Raw genomic sequence first — 19,446 nt, 5'->3', positions numbered from 1 at the left:
TAGTTCAGTAGTTTCTTTTCTCCCACCTGAATATGACCCAGGCTTTTTCTGACAAAGGAAAAAACAATCTTTTGCACTCCTGGTTGCCATTAAATAATGTGATAGCCCATTCCCCTCTCACCACCTAAAAATCTTATGAGTTCTTGCTTCAAATTACTAATCTCATAAAATTTCATTACACGGGAGAATGAGAAACATGGGAGCAGTTGGATGTAAAGAACACACTCTGGTGCCAGGGACAGCATAGTTCTTGATCTGCGTGTCATGTATAGTTTTCTTCAGGCATTCAGTTGAATGGAGAGCTTCAAAGTGAGAGAATGGGATATGAGTGTTGGTGTACCTTTTTCTGTTCCTGAATTCCATGTAGTCAGCCAGAGTTATGAGGAAACTGTATTCAAGTTTTTATGAGATGCAATATGCTATCAAAGCAGAATCCCAGGATATAAAATGCATTCAAATTCAGACTCAAAATGTTTTCAGAAAGGAAGACTAAGACGAAAGAGTTGTGTGGGTGGCCTGTTTTCTACCTTGTTTTTGAAGCCATCCGTGTTTACATAAATGCCTAAATCCAGCCTTTCTTCATTGTTATATTCATTTTCTCTGTTCCAATTTATTTCCAAAGTGGTTTAAATTTAAATTTAACCAGTTTATGAACATAAGTAAGAGTAAATTCTCCCAAATCAAGCTTGAGTCCTGATTTTTAAACAAACACGTTCGTGAGGTTTTCCTAGCATCAGAAAAGACTTTCTATCACTTTTTTCTAGGATAGTTTTCAATTTCCTAGTCTAGCTGTAATCTGGAATTTCCTCCTGGTCAGCTATTCAATTAGTAACCCAGGTCAATTTTGCTTAGTTTTTTAAGATCAATTAAGGTAAGCGTGGGTGATAATCCTTTGGCAACACACCTTCAAAGACAATCTCATCACACACGCACGCACACATATAGCAATTCAGAATGAAATAGGGAGGAAGGCGTAGAATGCCTAAAATATTATACTGAAGATTTTAGGCCATTTTTTCAATCACATACCTGGGGCAAACCTGGAGAAAGTGATAGAAGAGATTATTTGCAAGATTGATATGTCTGTATAAGGAAGTATTGTTATGCTTAGACTTCATCTAATACATTGCCCTCCCCAAAGCTAAACATCTAAAAGGGTAATATAAGACGATGCTACTGGATGTATAGCAGGAAAAAATGTATTGATGCTTGACATTGGCTGTTTCTTTTTGAACACCATCTTTATGCACATGGCTTATAAATATTGCATACTTTTATTCATAAATATAGGTGCCAATGAAACTTTAATCCCCAGAAATATTATATCCTTTGGCTTGAAGGCTAATGCTTCACACCTCCTTTGTTTATTAAACCTAAGTTATATGGCACTTTCCAAGAAAGATCAGATTATTAGATTCTTGCTAGCTCTTGTCTTTAACCTCTTCTTGTAAATCCCATGTTGATTCCATTTCTGACATAATCCCTTATGGGAATAGTTCCAAAAGCAATTCTCTGAAGAAATCTATTAAATCCAATACTAATAACACACACACACACACACACACACACACACAGAGAGAGAGAGAGAGAGAGAGAGAGAGAGAGAGAGAGAGAGAGAGAGAGAGAGAGAGAGAGAGAGAGAGAGAGAGAGAGAGAGATTTAACCTAGCTATATTCTGGTGTATCTAATTACAACCATTTGGATGCAGTATACTTACTGTATATCCTATTATAGTAGTGGAAGATGAAAACAAAATAACCAGTGCCTCTAGAACTATAGGCTTTCGTAAGACCATAAGGAGACCATAATATTTAAAATAACCCTTGGCATTTAATGCAGGAATATTATGATGAATCACTTTAGTTTCTTCTAGGATATAGGACTACCCAGCTCCAAATTAAGGATTTAGTATCTAAAATCAATAATAAAGAAATATATAGAATCATAGAATTTCTGTGGAGAATATTGTACTAACCTCCCCAGAATGATGTTTTCCAAAGATTTGGACTACACCATCCCTGCTAGCAATAGGAACTATAATTCAATATCTCTGAAAGGTAATAGAATAGGGAAGGTATGTGCACAATATAATTTGTGTAATGTCCGTGCATATGCGTGTATGTGTGTCTGAGAGATAGAGAAACCTTTGTTTAAAAAACTATGATGGTATTCTTTGTTTCTCTTGTGTGGAATGGAATTAATTTGAGATATGTACTAGCAATACTGATGTTTTAAACTTCTTCAGCACGGATCTTCAAACTTGGCCCTTTTATGACTTGTGGACTCCAACTCCCAGTATTCTTCATCCAGCATGCCTGACTGAGGAATTCTGGGAGTTGAAGTCCACAAGTCATAAAAGAGCCAAGTTCGAAGACCCCTGTTCTTTAGTGTAGATTATAGTAGTAGTAATTAAGCATTCAACAACTGGTCTTTTATTTTTCTTAATAAATGTAGTCACCCAAGATGACTTTGATCATCCAGAGTCCCTCTCTGGACAACCTCCAGAGACCCTCTTTGAGGAAAATAGATAGTTCAGAAATATGAAAAATAGATAAAATAAGATAATTGATTTACTATAGTCACAAGTAATTCAGATTTCATTAAATAAAATATCAGACACCAGGGAGTGGGCTCACATCAATTGTTTGGCCTAAAGGTACCCATAAAAATAAATTAAGGAAGGAACATTAATTCTTGCACAGAAATTAGGAAGTTATTAAACTAAGTGTCTATGGAGATTCTGTCATCCAGGAAATGGTTATACCAAAGTAGTTCAGAACTAAAGAAGATTCTTGGATGAGAAGTGAGACATCTTCAAAGGAAAAAACCAAGAAAGTCTAGTTGCCTTTGGAAAAAGCACCTTTGAATTATTAAAGTAAGAGATTATGGAAGGGAAAGGCTGGTGCTAACAGAAAACTGACTTTTCCTTTCCAGTCATCAGAAATCTTATTTTAAGAAGCATTATTTCATTGCCTTTCAGCAAAAAGGTTCAAATCTAAATTGTGGGTTTGCAGTGATATATGAATACATACATAATTCTGCAAATGCAACATATTTGCTGCTTTTGCAGAAATCCGCTCCTGCCCTCCCCCCCAAAAAAGATTGTGAAAGTGATGAAGATTCCTCAGTTAAATTTTGCTTCAATGAAGTAGTAGGAGTTGAAGGACATACATCATACCAAGCTTTTGCATTTTCGTTATTTTTCTCTTTGGCATTTATTCTCAAGGTATCTCTTCTTATGTGTACTAGACCTGTAACGTTCCAAATCTGTTTTTCAATTCAAGCTAGGGATTGCATTCAGAGACAAATGGTGATTTGTGTCTCTAATATCTTTATGTGTTTTTCCAGGACGTCATTGTCGGCAGTCTAATTTCCTTATTTTTGACTGCTATTGCCTGTCCTACCTGGGATATCGTGGATCACTTGATGCTCACCAGCCCTTTCTGTCCAGCATTCTGCATCATTGTGCCCCTCTTTTTGTGCTACAATTATCCCAAACTAGATTATTACAGTCCAACTAGAGCGGATACCACCACTATTCTGGGAGCTTCTGCAGGAGCAATTACTGGATTTTGGGCAAATAATCGCTACGTTTCAAATGCCGCATCTAAAGATGTCCCACACAGTGTTTCTTCTATCACTACTGAAATCATCCTGCTAGTGCTTGCAAAATGTATAGTGGGGATTGGTGTTTTAATGATCACACGGCAGATTGCCAAAACTGTCGTCCGTAAATCATTATGTTCTTGGCACAAGGTTTCTAACAGCGATGCTGTAGCTATGCAGCAAATAAAAATTGAAGTACCCTATAAATTTATAACCTATTTTTCTATTGGCTTAAGTGCTACAATGTTTGTGCCATTAGTATATATATATATTGGTTTAAATTGAATGTTATGCATTTGTTTTTTTAATTGTCCAGATTATGGACTGCAGATTAAAAATATTTGCAGTAGATAGGGGTTGGGGTGATGGGAGGAAGGAATATGCCTTTTGCATAAACTCTTTAGGATTACTAATACTGGAGACTAAAGATAGGATTTAGTTATTCTAGTATTCAGTGTGAGAGAGATGGCCACAGACCAAAAAGGAAAAATAATCAGAAATGGTGATTAATTCTATGTATACTGATATATTATTGCTGAGAGTTACCAGTTTTGCAAGTTTGCATTGAGGGAAACTAGTATCAGTCTTCAACAGTTTGTAAAAATATGTGATTGGGAATAAATATAGCCTATGATCTTCCTTGGAGATGCTGCACTATTACTCTAGGGTTTAAATGACCCTCCCAGTCCCCAACTTAACCTTTTATCTTACATATCATAAGAATACAGGTCTGAATTTTCATTTTTCTCTGATTTGTATTTTGAATAAGAAGAGGTCTGAAAGATATTGATTGTATGAAGACATAATATTCTTATATCAAAATACTGTAGACGTTTCTCTGGAATGTAGAATTGACAGCATAAAGGAAGCAGCATTTTGCATTGGAATGCTAATACAAGAGAAAGGTGCTTAGTTGCTTCTAAGTTTTTTCCTGCTTATTCACCTTTTAAACATTACAGATGAACATGGATGGATAAGGTGATTGATTATAAGAAAGAACGTATGGAGACTGGAATAGTTCAGTAGTGCTACTGGTCAATTATTCTTTTGTATTCGCATTATATCTGGAGCAGAATACAGCAAACGCTCCATTTCATAGATTTTAACAGATTTTAGATAAAAAATGTTTTTGTTTGGACTTCACTTCTATTCACTTACATCACTAATGTAATATAATTACATAAATGAGTAAACTATATAAACTGGAATTTAACAGACATTTGAAGGATATGCTAAATCATGGTTTTATTGTAATGACCAATGCATTATTTAATTAAGTAGGGAAATTCTATTTAAAATAGATTTCTGAACTATATGTTGTCTTCCCAACAGCTTTGAGTTTGCTTACATAACTGCTTTTATGAATAGCACCATAGTCTATGCTGTTCAACAAGACTGCATGTATATGTTCTGATTTATAAATTATACAATTTCTATTTTTGTATCATTTTACTGTAATATGCTAAATATATAATGTGAAAAAATATCGTCAATTGCTACATTCAAATTATGTGTTTCTAGATTTTTTAAAATTCAAACATATGTCATATATCTGTATCTGTGGTATACTATATAGCAAGAGGTTATTTCAAAGTATAAATGCCAAATGTTCTTAGCAAGGAAGCGCTAACAAATGCAGTATTTTCTGGTTACATTTTTAGTTCATGTAGAATCTGAATTAAAATGTTAAACAAGCTTGCTTGCAAACATATAGAACTAGATACTGGGCTCGTGATTAACATTTAAAGCAGGCATACAAATCCTAGAGCCTTGCCTTCATTAATTTGATCACTCCATCCAACTAGTCTATGCATTAAAGCTATTGGGAGTTTATTTAACAAGCGAAATTCTCAACATAAATCGGTAGTGTCCAAAATTTTGCTTCAATTCCCTGTAATCTCACTATCACCACTATTAATCCAAAACAGGGGTTCACCTGGGATCAATAGTTGGGCATTTTTTTTCATCAAAAGATTTATATACTCAATATGAAAATGTAAGAAAACACCAACTTGTCTACATGACAAAAATATCTTTTAGGCATATGCAACTACATACAAATGACACAGCTTCCTTATTCTATTTTCTTCAATGATAGTATAAGAAAAAGCAGAGTCAGTGGATAATTTACTCTGTAACATATAGCTGCTTGCAATTGTCTGTACTACAACTAAGGGTAAATGAGTAGGCAAATATATTTATTTTGACCCACTTTTTAATAGACTAAAAATTTATGGTATAGCTACCATGGGGGGAAAGCTTACATAAAAGGTTAGAAGAAACATGTATGCTTTTAATCAGGAAAAAACTAACTTCTCAATTTAGTTCACATTTGTTTTTATAAATTATCACTCTATTTGGAGCAGCTCAATAAGTTAACAGTCTACATTTCAATCACTAAAACTACTAGAGGAAACAAAAAATATTTAGCTAATACATATATACGATACTTGACTGAATTTACCTTATTTTTAAAAAAGAGCGATGTCCTTAAGTGTTAAAAAGAGCCTTTAACTGGTTAATAAAACCTTTCATTACAGAAAGAAACATTTTTAAATCCTAATAAAGCCTAATGTATATTGATGTACATTAATGTACTTTGAAGTACAGAGAACTACCAGGCAGTAGCAAGACAAAATAAAATGGAGCATGAAGTTGGACCAAAAGAGGATTTTCTTCTTACTGGAAAGGCTCAACTGTGATTTCTAAAGCAGAACAGGGCATGGCGAGTTCAAATTTCGTGACAACATCAGGATGAAGAACCCCCAAGTTCCCAATGCTCTGTCCTCTGGCAAAAATCTCAGCACAACGACCAGGAAAGAAAGCAGAGTCTGAAACCAAATAAAGGGATGATGAAGTTAGTATTTCTAGGAACAAACAGAAATCATAGATAAACACTCAAGAGCACCTAAGATCATTTCAGCTGGAATGGTGGCAAATCAACAAAAATGGTTTCCCACTTTACAGTGTTAACAGAATCGAGAAAAAAAGAAGCATTTGAAAAGTCAAGCCTTTTTTTAGAAGTCAGGAAACAAAACCTGTTTAAAATTCAAATCCACATTTTCAAGACAAGGTGTCCAAGTAGTTAATTAAAACATTAAAACTTTTAATTACTAGGTAAAATTAGGCTACAGATTCAAATAATTACAACTGAAATAGCTGTATTATAACCCCGCTTGCATTTTTTTCACTGTAATCTCAATAGAATTTCACAATTTAATGCTGATATAAAATTCTAAATAATGTAAATACTGTACTGAGAAAATGTCCACAGAATTCCACTTCAATGAAATATTTTGTGAAATTAATCTGAAAACTTTTTCATCAGATTAATAATCTAGGGCTGTGAATTACAGTATAAAATATGTGGGTCTCACAACTGGACTGCCTGGGATGTTTCATCCTAAAACATTATCTGTCGGCTTATTATCTATCTCACATTGGATTTGTAAAGAAACTTATTATTACTAGGCTTATATTGCCACATTCTGAGATTTTTCAGTTGTATTACATTGTAAAGTCATGCACAAGGCAAAGGGGAGACAACTAGAAAATAATCCTTAAAAGTTCACTAGAAGGAGTATTTGTAAAATGATTAATATTAAATATAGCTGATTAATGCAAGAGTTCAAAGAAGCATTTTTTTAAAAAAAGAATCAGCTACTGTATTAGAAAACATTTCCATAAATTATCTCAAGCTTAGTGGATCAGAAATAATCTCATAGTGTCTTTAGTTGTCTCGCAAATGTGTACCTGTTAAAACAACAAGATGTGAGAAGCTGAATTATAGCAACACCACTTTATTTAGATTTATGGGTTCTGCCACAAGAAAAAAACACTACAAAACTGAAATAATGTCAATATATAATATAATGGTCACCACTAAATCACTTGTTTGCTTGCAAACATGCCCATGGACAGAGTTGGAAAAATATTACTTTAAATCTTACCCTAGCTAAGATTATTTAAAAAGTTACATTGCAGTATCCTTTTAGGTCTCTACCACTTTACAAAAAACAATTAAAATTTACAAATTACAAAACTATCATGGAAGGCTAATTTCTCAGCAAAAGTGCTCCTCTTCACAACAGAAAACGCATGCTAACACAGACTGACCTAAAAATTAATATGCAAATATGTACGCAGAATGTTATTTCTCACAGGTAACAATTTTCTTATTTTACTTGATTATCAGTTTATCTTTTTGGGGAGATTTACAAGAAGTAAAAAATGCATGCCACTTAGAATGCATTGGCATAACATAATTGCCACATTTCAGTATGACAGCAAAGCTGTCAATATGCTTGAATTGTTTTAAGGACCAATAATGTGAACAATTTCTCTTAAAATTACATGAACTAAAATTCCCACGGAATGTTCCTTAATGAAACCAGATTTTATTAATCTTGAAAGATTTTATTTTCAAATTCAAACATAAAAATGCCTTATGTGGAAAAAAAAATCTTCAGCCCAATGGCATCTGCCTCTTAACTAGGCGGTAGCAGACATCTGGCCATACATGTTTTCAATATATTAATTGGAATTTAATCCTCTGTGAATGCACATTAGATAAAAGTCCAATTTTGTGATTAGGATCAGCAAACATGTCAGTTCCTGTTATAAGTAAGTTCCCCATGAACTAGTGCACATAAATTGTTACCTTCCATAGTAAAAAAAAATAATGCAAAAAGGCTTGCTGTGAATTGGTGCACATAAAACATTATTTTCCATGGTAAAAATTTTTTGCAAACTATATCAAGTCTTTTCCTGGTAACTACTGTATTTTGTTGGTTCACAGGGGTTCTGTCCTAATAGTCAAATCTGGGGGCCTATGGCTGGGAATCACTAAACTACAGAGTCAGATGTATTGGCAAGCATATCTAATAGATCAAAATTGTATTATATGATGCAGTAAAAGATGACAGAATCATTAAAAACATATTAAACCTCTACTTTAAAGCCCATAAAATTAAGATCTTATTACAGCTTTTAAACTTAAAATGTCTCAAGGAATCCAAGAGGAGACTAAATTTGAAAGTATATGAGTGCTATAAAAATAATTAAGAAACATAAAGCATAAACTATCTCCAAAGACTTTAGATAAACATACGTGCCTTCTGAAAATGGCAGCCCTAAAACTTGTTAAACCCTACAACATCCAAATAAGAAACTAGAATCAATGTTCCATAGTAAGAAAAAGATTTCTGCAATGCTTTGAGGTTCAAAGAATTCTGTTATTAAACTTATGTCCCTAAGACCTGATAATTGTCTTTGTGTTCTAACTCCAAGCCTGCTTTGATTATTCAGGGGATCTCTCTTTTGGTGACTAATCCAATGGAAAACCTGGTCTTTAGCCTATTTTCTGGTTAATTGACCTTCAAAGAGCTTGTTGAATTCTCAGTGTGCTTTACTGTCAAATACCCTATACATAGCTTCTTTTCTCTATCAAACTCCTTTCCATATTTGGAGAGAAAAGATTAAGAAAATGACATAGGATCAGAGTTAGCATCAGCTTTAAAGATTATACTGATTCAACTCATAGCTTGCAAATAATAAGTAAACAAAAATTAGATGTCAGGCTTCAATAATTAAGAGGAAGGAATGTGCTATTCAGTATGATTATTAAAGGCTCAATCTATATATTCCAAGAGTTAATGTTTATTATCTTAATATGAAATGGAAATTTTTTTACTACAGTACTCATTGATCAGAAACATGGTGCATTCATAAATCACATCAGGACTGATTTCATCAGGCCAAAAAAAATTTAATATATTTTCTGCGCAGTATAAACAAATCCTTTTCTGAGCTTATGGAAGGTTAATGTAATCTAACTGCTCAAGCTATAAATATGTAGAAATTGGAGCATGGAACCAAGGAATAAATACCAAACATTTGCAAATATATGAAAAGACAACTTCAAAATGCCAGATATACTATTTATTTATTGTTGAAATTTATAAGGCTGCCCATTCTGGGTGGCATTTAGCATAAAAATGAACAATAAACTAAAATGAAACATAAAAAACCCGATATACATTGAATATATAAAATATACAAATATAAAATGTGACCAAGCAATATAGGAAAGCAAGTTAAAGGGCACTCTCACTCAATTGGGTCCTAATGCCTGGAGGAAAAGCCAGCAGATTTCCTAAAGGTAGTAGAGTTGGGATTTGTCATATACTGGAGAAGTAGGGATCACTCCAGAGAACAGGACAACCACAGAAAAGGTATCTTTTTGAATCCTCATTATATAACGAAGGCCCAGGGCTTATTAAATTTTGCAATTAAGCAAAATTGTGCAAGTAAAATATAACAAAATACAGGTATTTCTCCACTTTGCAATGTCTTTCCAAGCTATTCTCCACTGCAGCTTTCCCATGAAAAAATGGGATTTCCCATTTCAAATAATATAATCTATTCTCTACTATTCCCTAACTTCTGTAACATTCATCCCATATGAAAGGATAAGAAAAAAGAATAAGTTTACTATTTACAAAACAAATGAAAACAAGTAAAGTGATCTGTGTAAGGACACTATTGGAAGAGAAACAGTTAATAGCCACTAAAGTTCTTAATACATGTAAACTAATCCTCTAATTCAACAAGGGCGTCTCATCCCTTTTTTGAAGATCAAAAAGAAAACTTTCTTACTGTATATTTGAAATCAGTGGGAACAGGTGTGGATTCTGGATAGGTATGCAGATGAAAAGGTATAATTACCTAGCTAGTCCACTTCATAATCAGGGGGTCTGAATTCCCATTAAGAGGAAACATTTCACTTTCATGAATTTTGTAAAGAAGTATGTTATTAATAAAATAAAGCTTAATACACATTAGTGTTTACATCAACTGGCTAATATCTTTCTACAGCAGGATAGAATTTTCCAGTGGTAATTTCATGCAAAATGTAAAACAGATCAAACAGTTACAAACACTGTAAAATATAAGAGAAGCATACCAGAAGCTAAACTCACGACTCTGGTTTTCCAGACTATTTATGTTTATTTGTATTTACATTTCATATTTCTAAACCACCCATCTCCCTCAAAGACTGATCTTCCAATGAGGCACCCTATAACCTGCCCATGGTGCCTTTTTCATTCTAGGTCAGACAATCAGGGCAAGAACTAACTCAGATTCCATCTGCTGCTGCTCCTTGAGTCCCAGCAGTTCTTGCTAGCATGGCTAATTGTAAACAATGCTGTATCCTTGCCTTATGCAAAAGAATATATAGACAGAAATCTAAATTTTGAAATGGCAATATACAGATTTATAGGTCAAAGTTTCTAACTACTACTATGAAATCAGTTACAGAGTGCAGTGGCTCACATGGTTAGGACAGGTTAGCATTTCTTTACTCAAATATTCCCCTCCCTAGGGATCATACTGCCACCTTACGGACCTAGGAAAATGCAAAATTGTAATGAAAGTGGCAAGAAGTAGAGCATGCATACCTACAAACCTTCTGAAGCAGCACCTCTTCCGCCTTGAATCTGAAGCACTACACCTCCCTAAGATGTGAACTATTCAACGTAGGTTATGGATGGCAGAAGACTTAGTAAAGGGTATCTTTTACAATAAAATACCTTTACGATAGACAACTCTATGTTATCTATATACCATAATATAAAGTGTTTGTTTCTAAAAAGTGGGAGTTGGATCCAATTCAGGGTTGCTTTTTAAAAACATAGTATATGTCACATTTACTTTATTCATTTATGAGAGTTTATATGATGAATAGTCCATTTCACTCTGTAAATCAAAACTTTATGCAATCCACATATGGAGGAGGTAAAGAACAGAAAGTATCTCTTAATTCTGTAAATAATTCTCTCTTGTAGTCAGAGTTTCTGGAGATCAGATTTTGTGTTCCATTTTTCAGCATGGAAAAAGGAAGAGAAGGACAAAGGAAGGAAGGTATTTTAGTACTATAGTCTGCCAATTCTCCCAGTAGTCTTAATCTAAGGCTAACTGTTGTATTGAGTTCTATGAATGCAGAAATACCTGCTAGACAATTTATTCATGGTTGGCAGTTTTCATGCTATTTAACTATAATCTGGTCAATTAGGAAGTGACATGATAAGTATCTCTTTAAAAAACATGTTCATCAAAAAATATGGCTGGTATTTTTATTTGGGCTAAAGATCACATAGAATGAGAAGCATTAGCTATGGAAATAGGTCCCTTATTGTCCGAAAGAAAGTTAATGGAATTAACCACCAACAGAATGTACTAAAGTTTTGAAATAACCAAAAATTAAAATAAAAAAAAAATTAAGGTTGACTCAGCCTTCCATCCTTCCGAGGTAGGTAAAATGAGGACCCAGATTGTTGGGGGCAATAAGCTGACTTTGTAATAATGCTGCTTGGCGGGGGCCGAAAGCCCTAATAAGCAGGCATATACATAGAATGAAGGCTATTGCTAAGCACATTGGTTTGTGCTTAAATTGTAAGCCGCCCTGAGTCTTCGGAGAAGGGCGGGATATAAATGGGATTAAAATAAAATAAATAAATAAATAAAAATACTGACTACCAACCTGTAGCTTTATTTGGACCATTAACTATTGAGTAAATTATAACCCATCATTAGCATCTTTTATCTGAGTTCTAGGAGCTGGAAGCATAATAATGATAATTTAATGTTGTTGCTATTTAATGTTGGAAATACAGATGGAACAAGCAAATATGCTCTCACAATCAAATACATCTCAATCTAACCTGTATAAGGAAAAGGTCTGAGACAACTGTGGAATTTTGCCAAAAGATTCAACATTATGCTACTGTAAAGGTCTCTATGAAGTAACTATGAAACAATAGCTATACTAAGCTTTCCAGTGACACAAAGGCCAAGAGTTACAGATACCGTTTCAGGTTTCCAGTGATTGCTTGTCTGTAGTCTTGATAATAACAAAAGGAGGACAATTTTTAAAGTTATCGTTAATTTTCTCACATTTACTTGTACTTTTACCTTCAAATGGGAGGTATTATAGTGGCACAATTACACAAGTTAACATCTAAAAACACCACAGTAAAATTTTTGGTGCAATGGAATGTTTAGTATGTTTCTATTTTTTTTATTAAACATTTTGAATTATCTTTAATGAGAGAATTAAATAAAACAGTGGGTATTAAATAAATCCAGGAAGAAACATACTTGAACCTTTTCATATTTGAACCTTTTCATACAAAAACATACTTTGCCTTTTGATACAAAGCTTAGTACACTAATCTTTTGTAACAAATCTTTATACCTGAAGACCTGGCTCTTTGAGGTTTCTGGCCAGGACTGAGAATTTTTAATTTTTAACTTATTGTAATTGGGTTTTTTAATCAGAGTTATAGGGGTTTTAGATTTTAATCAAGGATAATTTAATCTATTTTAATTGTTATTAACTTTTTGTAATGTAATGTTGTTTTAATTGCCTTGTGAACTGCCCTGGGTCCTACGGGAGAAGGGCAGTATATAAGTTCAATAAATAATAATAATAATAATAATAATAATAATAATAATAATAATAATAATAATAATAATAATAATAATTATAATTATTATTATTATTATTATTATTATTATTATTATTATTATTATTATTATTATTATTATTATTATTTTGTCCTTTACACAAATTAATAATATACTTCTACCCCAACTTTCTTCCAAGATATAACTCTATAATGGCACATTTAAGATTTTAGGTGGTTTACCATTTTGGTACTGATCAGACTAACATAGAAATGTTTATAGTAATCAGACTTAAAGCATTAAAAGCATGCATATCCAACGGACCTAATCAATATCATATTCTAAGCAGATTTCTAGTTATATTAGGAGAGAAAATAGGAGTCCATGGGAAGGTAACTCTCCCAATATTACATTTAAACTCTTAATTTATTTCAGCTCAATTCTGGATTACAGCTTGCAATTATTCCTGTGACTCAAGTTAACTTTGTCTAAAGTAAGAATGAAAGTTCAAAAATCTATTCCTTAAGCTTTAGAAAATATTAGATTTTATTCTGCAACTGGTTTTTTAAAAATATGAACTTATTTAGGGTGTACAAAGCCTGACCAAAGCAGTCTGCAGCACATCTGTTACACAAAAACCGTTACTTACTGTAGATTAGAGTGTGACAAATCAAATACAAATGTTTCAAATTTTGGTTTCTTTCTTCCCTGGGTTTTTATAACTGCAGCATGATTTATTTTTTTTAAAAAAAATATATATACAGCTCCACATTTGACACACCTTAATAATTTTTCCTTTCCAAATATTTCAAAAGGAAAATGGCAGAATGCAGCTATTGTTAGCAACTGGTCATGCCAACAATCCCAGGATTTGCAATCTAAAATTAAGCATGGACCTGCCAATTTAAAATCTACCATTGCCTGGAAATATATCATATGTAGTCATAACTAAAGGAGTATTGACACCCTAATGTATATAAGTCCTAACAGATCTCACAAAAGCAGCTTGGGAGGGCTGGTGTCAAGATACAATAATTCAAAAAACCAAACCTGGTGTGGATCTTCATTATTTTAAATCAGTGGATCAAACTGATGATTTATTAAGACTGAGAAATCACTCAGGTAGCACCAAGAACGGCTGCTGCTGGGTATAGTTTTCAATATCTTTATCAAGAACCCATTAACCCATCAGTCACTCTGACCAGGCTGTCCCAAATGACACTGAAAATCTCATTACATTACAGCAAAATGTATCTTGCAGCCCTGAGAGCTGTTTTTCATTCATGATAATACACACACCAGACTTTAGATTAATAGAGGCCAGAAAGAGCAAAGAAGCAGCAGCAGCAACAGCATTTTAAGCCATTTCTCCCCAAAGAAAGCAAACTTAAGACTTTGAAACAGGTGTTTCATCTCAACTAATTTACAAGAATATTATTTGCAGATAAAGAAACCTGCAAAACGACTACTTACATGGGGCAACACTTGTAGCATTTACTGCAAAGTTAATCAGAAAATATAATAATTCTTTCCCGGATATACCAAAAGGAATTCAAGAATATTATTTTTTGTTAAATCAATTTCATCATATATTTTTCCTTTAAAAACCCCAGGATAATATAACAAATACAACTTACAACTTTAAGCAGGAGGAGAAACATTTTTTCCCCCTTTTGTTACACTTTTTGTGATCAGCTGCTGTTGAAATCAATTCTCATTTAGTTCATATCAGCTTGGAATATTTAATTTTTCAAATGTAAGATTAATAAACAAGGAAATGTGGAGCATATGATTCATGATTTGTAACTCTATTTTTGAACTCAGGTTCTGATCATTCCTCTATGAACTGAAAAGTTAATTCACTGGTAAAATAACAGTGCTATCACATGTAATAGCAGAAGGCAGAAAAGTATGTAAATAATATGCATAAGGCACATTGTGATGACAGTTTCTATTGTTTTTACCACCTGTAAACTATTCATGATCATTATCAAAACATCTCTATATTTAAATATATCTTTTAAAATAAACATTTTATAGAAAACTGTGGGGCAGACAACACTGATATTTTTGGCACTGAAGCATGAAAAAGGTCTATATTTCACAGAAAACGTTATAAACCAGTAGTTAAATGCTTTCCTGTTCCCATAAAAATAAATTTTGTTGAATTATTTTATTATCTTGAGAGCAGAAATACAGTGGTAAATGAAAGAAATGTATTAAAATCATAAGTCTTTGCATAGAAAAAATAAATGGAATTATCAAAGAATAGAATCATATAGACTATTGGACACACAACTATTGCACTACAGACTTTGGGTGATGGCACATATACTTTTAAAATTCTTTATAGCTATACTGCAAACTAGAAAACTATTTTAAACTTAATGAAGGCCAAAAATATCCTCAAATCTTTGCAATTTCCTAATTTTTCAACAAATTCTATATACCTATTTACATTATGCGCAACGCAGAAAAGGAATAAGGATTCTTCAGTGTAAAAAAAGAATTTGCAAATATTTAACTGCTTAGAATTAGGTCCAAATTTAGAAAGTCATGCTTTAGTAATGATTGATTTCAAAGGACTAAAATATGATTATTGCTCATTGGCACTTGAATTTCTATAAGGAAAGCTTTATTGGAGAAATGTATTTATCTCATTGCCCTGGATGTTTGGAACAAGCGGTGTTCTGCCTTGAATTATGCCTGATATCAGGGCTATAAAATTTTAATTTTAATTTAATTTTAAGGAAATCAACATTTCACCTATGTTTTTAAGCATCAGCTATTGTTCTGAAGAAACTACTATACTTTAAAGACAAAACAGTGTATGAACCTCAGATTAACATGATTAATATTTAAGTATTAGAGAACAAAGGCAAACCATAATCAAAATATATGGAGTCTGAATGAACATATACAATAAGTCATTTTGTTTCTCTAATTACATGAAGTAAATTGTATAGGTCTTAAGAAGATAATTCCATTCAAGATGGACAATGTTTCATGGCTTCTTAAACTAAAGCCTGTAATCTGATGCAATAGAAAAAGTGCCTGAATTACAGAATTGTTCACAGATACATTATTATGCACATTTACAGCATAACCATGCATTCTGCCAAACTTGTATAACTTTTGTTTAAAAGAATGGTCACAGCAGGTTCGCATCCCACCAGGCTCAAGGTTGACTCAGCCTTCCATCCTTCCGAGGTAGGTAAAATGAGGACCCAGATTGTTGGGGGCAATTAAGCTGACTTTGTAATAATGCTGCTTGGGGGGGTGTATGAAAGCCCTAATAAGCAGGCATATACATCGAATGAAGGCTACTGCTAAGCTTGTAAGCCGCCCTGAGTCTTCGGAGAAGGGCGGGATATAAATGGAATTAAAAAAAATAAAAAAAAATCTTTGATTTAAGCAAAACTGCATCTTTTTTTTAAACCAATAGCTATCTGAATGTTAAGATCCATTTCACATTCATTCTTCATATGTTCAGAGCAGAAGAGAGCTATCTTCTAGAAATATCTAAATAAGAAAAGCAGGGGATCAACACTTTTAAAACAAGATACAAGAAAGCTATATTTTTAGCAAGGTCATTCAATCGAAACAGTAAAACTGCAAAAGACCTTGTTAAATGTCCCCTCTTTCTACAGAACACCACTATATTTTATTCTGTCATTGTTTTCAAGCTGAAGGTTTTATGAGAATGAAGGGAGCTAAATAATGTAGGAAATACTTATACAAGCTTCCTGCTTGTTGTGCTTTATTTCCAAATAACTGCTGTTGAAGTTAGATGCTACGTTCTATGTTTGCAGAACAGAATTTAAAAAAACTATTGTTAACAAAGGATTATAGTGAACAATAACACTATAACAATTATATAATAATAATGCTCTAATTATACTTAGAGTAAAGAGACCAGTTACAGTATTTATGAAGACAATTAACAACCTTAAGCCACAGAACAATGGATTTGAATTTTAAGTCATTAAGATATGGACATTTTATTTAACACAGATGTACAAGGACATCCAAATGTATTTTCAAATGTTGGCTTACCTTCAGCTGCTTTAATATAATATCCATTCTCTTTACTTGGAGGGACTTCCAGGAGCTGCATGATTCTATCCAGCAACCCATGAATGATCTCAAAGCCAGGGTTTTTGTTATAATAGATAGCACAAAGATGCCTATGGTTTTTTGCACCTACATCTAAAGAAGGAAAAAGAAACAAAAAATTAACAACTCTGTACAAATTGTACTTTTTGTTCTGATCCTATCAGGTATCAGTGTTTAACAAAACCATTGGTAGCAATTCATAGCTTTGATGGATGACTTACAGGTAGTCTGCGAATTACAAGTGTAATGGAGCCTGCATATTCCATTTCTAACTCGAAAACTCAGAGTGAATCTCGTACCTCAAACAAGATCACTCCCTGATCGTTAATACATGCAGGACTTAAGTGAACATGAGATATCACAGGGTGGGGAAGGCTATGGAGGGCCTAGTGATGGAACAGGCCCCCAAGGCCTCCCCGACCCGCTAAGATACTTCATGCTTCCCTGTCCCTTCATGCCGCACCAGACTCACTTTGAAAAGATCCGTCTCCTCTCTGCTGCGGTTCCTGCTGCTGCCCAGGTCTGAGGCTAGGGGATGCTTTTGCCTGCCTACAGAGGCTGGATCTGGGCGTTGGAGGCCTTTTCCAGGCTGCTGCTACCAGGAAGTAAGGCTGGGGGACACTTCCACGTGCCTCTGGAGGCCCGATCAGGCACTGAAGGCTTTTTCCAGGCCGCTGCTGCCTGGATCTAAGGCTGGGGGACTCTTCCGTGGCATTCCAGAGGCTGGACTGGGGTATTGGAGGCCTTTTCCAAGCTGCTGCCGCCCAGATCTGAGGCCAGGGGACACTTCCATGGCTCTCCAGAGGCCTGATCTGGGCGGCAGCCACCTGAAAAAAGCCTCCAATGCCCAAATCGGGCCTTTGGAGGGTTGCGGAAGCATGTCCCCATCCTCAGATCCAGGCAGCAGCGGCCTGGAAAAGGCTTCCGGCACCCGGATCGGTCATCCAGAGGGCTGTGGAAGTCTCCCCAGCTTTAGATCTGGGCGGCAGCAGCAGTGGAAAATATGGCCAATAAAATGAAATTAGAAATAAAAATAGCTGTATGAAATTCATTTACCACAGGCATATAAAAACTAGTTGCCAAACCAAGGCAAAATTTTCTTGGATAAACTTAGGTGTTTTTAGCCAAATAGAAAGAAACCTATTGCATCATTCCATAAAATGATTTTCCTACTTTAAAGTGCAGAAGCCAAGATGTTAGGAAAAATTACAGATCTATTGTAGAGAGTTCAAAGTGCTGTCTGAAAAATCCATTCCATACAATTTACAACGAAGATAATCAGTAGGGGCTCTTTGGAACAAGCCAAGAAAATGTAATAAGAAATATTAGTATACGCTGCCCCCTGGCAGCAAAAAATAAAATAAAATGTACTTTAGAAAATTTATCTTTCATACATTATTGTTATCAATACTTTAGCAGCAATCCCTATACACTGATAACTCATGAAACAAATACATGCAAAAACATTTCCCTGTTCAGTATTTCTGTTGCCTGGTGCTCGTTCTCCAAAATATCCATTTCAATGGTGATGTCATCAGGAGATGGTTCACTATCATATATTCATATATTGTACTGCAATTCAAGTTGAACATTCTATTCCATTGTTACTATGCAAAGGCCACTCATCTGAATTACACATATTATTGTAGTTTGTTTATTTATTTATTTATTTATTTTATTTTAATTCCATTTATATCCCGCCCTTCTCCGAAGACTCAGGGCGGCTTACAAGCTTAGCAGTAGCCTTCATTCTATGTATATGCCTGCTTATTAGGGCTTTCACACACACCCCAAGTGGCATTTTTACAAAGTCAGCTTACCGTATATACTTGAGTATAAGCCGACTCGAGTATAAGCCGAGACCCCCAATTTCACCCCCCAAAACTGGAAAAAGTTATTGACTCGAGTATAAGCCGATCCGCCGTTCTGCAAGCCTCTGCCGCCAGCAGAGGCTCGATCCGCCATTTTGCAAGCCTGAATACACAGGAATACCCTGTGTGGCCGCGGCTCGTCGGCAGGTCTCCGTTCCTCCTGCCGACCTTTGGGGAGGTTTGGGCGCCTCCCCAAACCTCCCCAAACGTCGGCAGGTCTCCGTTCCTCCTGCCGACCTTTGGGGAGGTTTGGGCGCCTCCCCAAACCTCCCCAGGTCTCCGTTCCTCCTGCCGACCTTTGGGGAGGTTTGGGCGCCTCCCCAAACCTCGGCAGGTCTCCGTTCCTCCTGCCGACCTTTGGGGAGGTTTGGGCGCCTCCCCAAAC

The 19,446-nt window shown here is 34.6% G+C and overlaps 2 protein-coding genes across 5 annotated transcripts in view; one reads left to right on the top strand and one right to left on the bottom strand.

Moving 5' to 3' along the window:
- SGPP2 (sphingosine-1-phosphate phosphatase 2) overlaps window positions 1–5,610 on the top strand; it is a 42,114-nt gene extending 36,504 nt beyond the window's left edge. For all 4 annotated transcript variants that reach the window (XM_081328823.1, XM_081328822.1, XM_081328824.1 and 1 more), the window contains one exon: window positions 3,349–5,610. In XM_081328823.1, the coding sequence (XP_081184949.1) occupies window positions 3,349–3,891 (543 nt within the window). In that variant the 3' untranslated portion in view covers window positions 3,892–5,610. The remainder of the gene's footprint in view (window positions 1–3,348) is intronic.
- Window positions 5,611–5,926: 316 nt separating this feature from the next.
- Window positions 5,927–19,446, bottom strand: part of FARSB (phenylalanyl-tRNA synthetase subunit beta) — a 42,574-nt gene continuing 29,054 nt past the window's right edge. The window contains exons 16-17 of the mRNA XM_081328821.1: window positions 17,131–17,283; window positions 5,927–6,437 (exon numbers count right to left, since the gene is read on the bottom strand). Coding sequence (XP_081184947.1) covers window positions 6,286–6,437; window positions 17,131–17,283 — 305 coding nt within the window. The 3' untranslated portion in view covers window positions 5,927–6,285. The remainder of the gene's footprint in view (window positions 6,438–17,130; window positions 17,284–19,446) is intronic.

Source organism: Vipera berus (genome assembly GCF_964194415.1).
Source record: "Vipera berus genome assembly, chromosome: 5".
Classification (NCBI taxonomy): domain Eukaryota; kingdom Metazoa; phylum Chordata; class Lepidosauria; order Squamata; family Viperidae; genus Vipera; species Vipera berus.
Note: the sequence above shows the minus strand (reverse complement) of the source record. Positions and strands in the feature narration are given on the sequence as shown.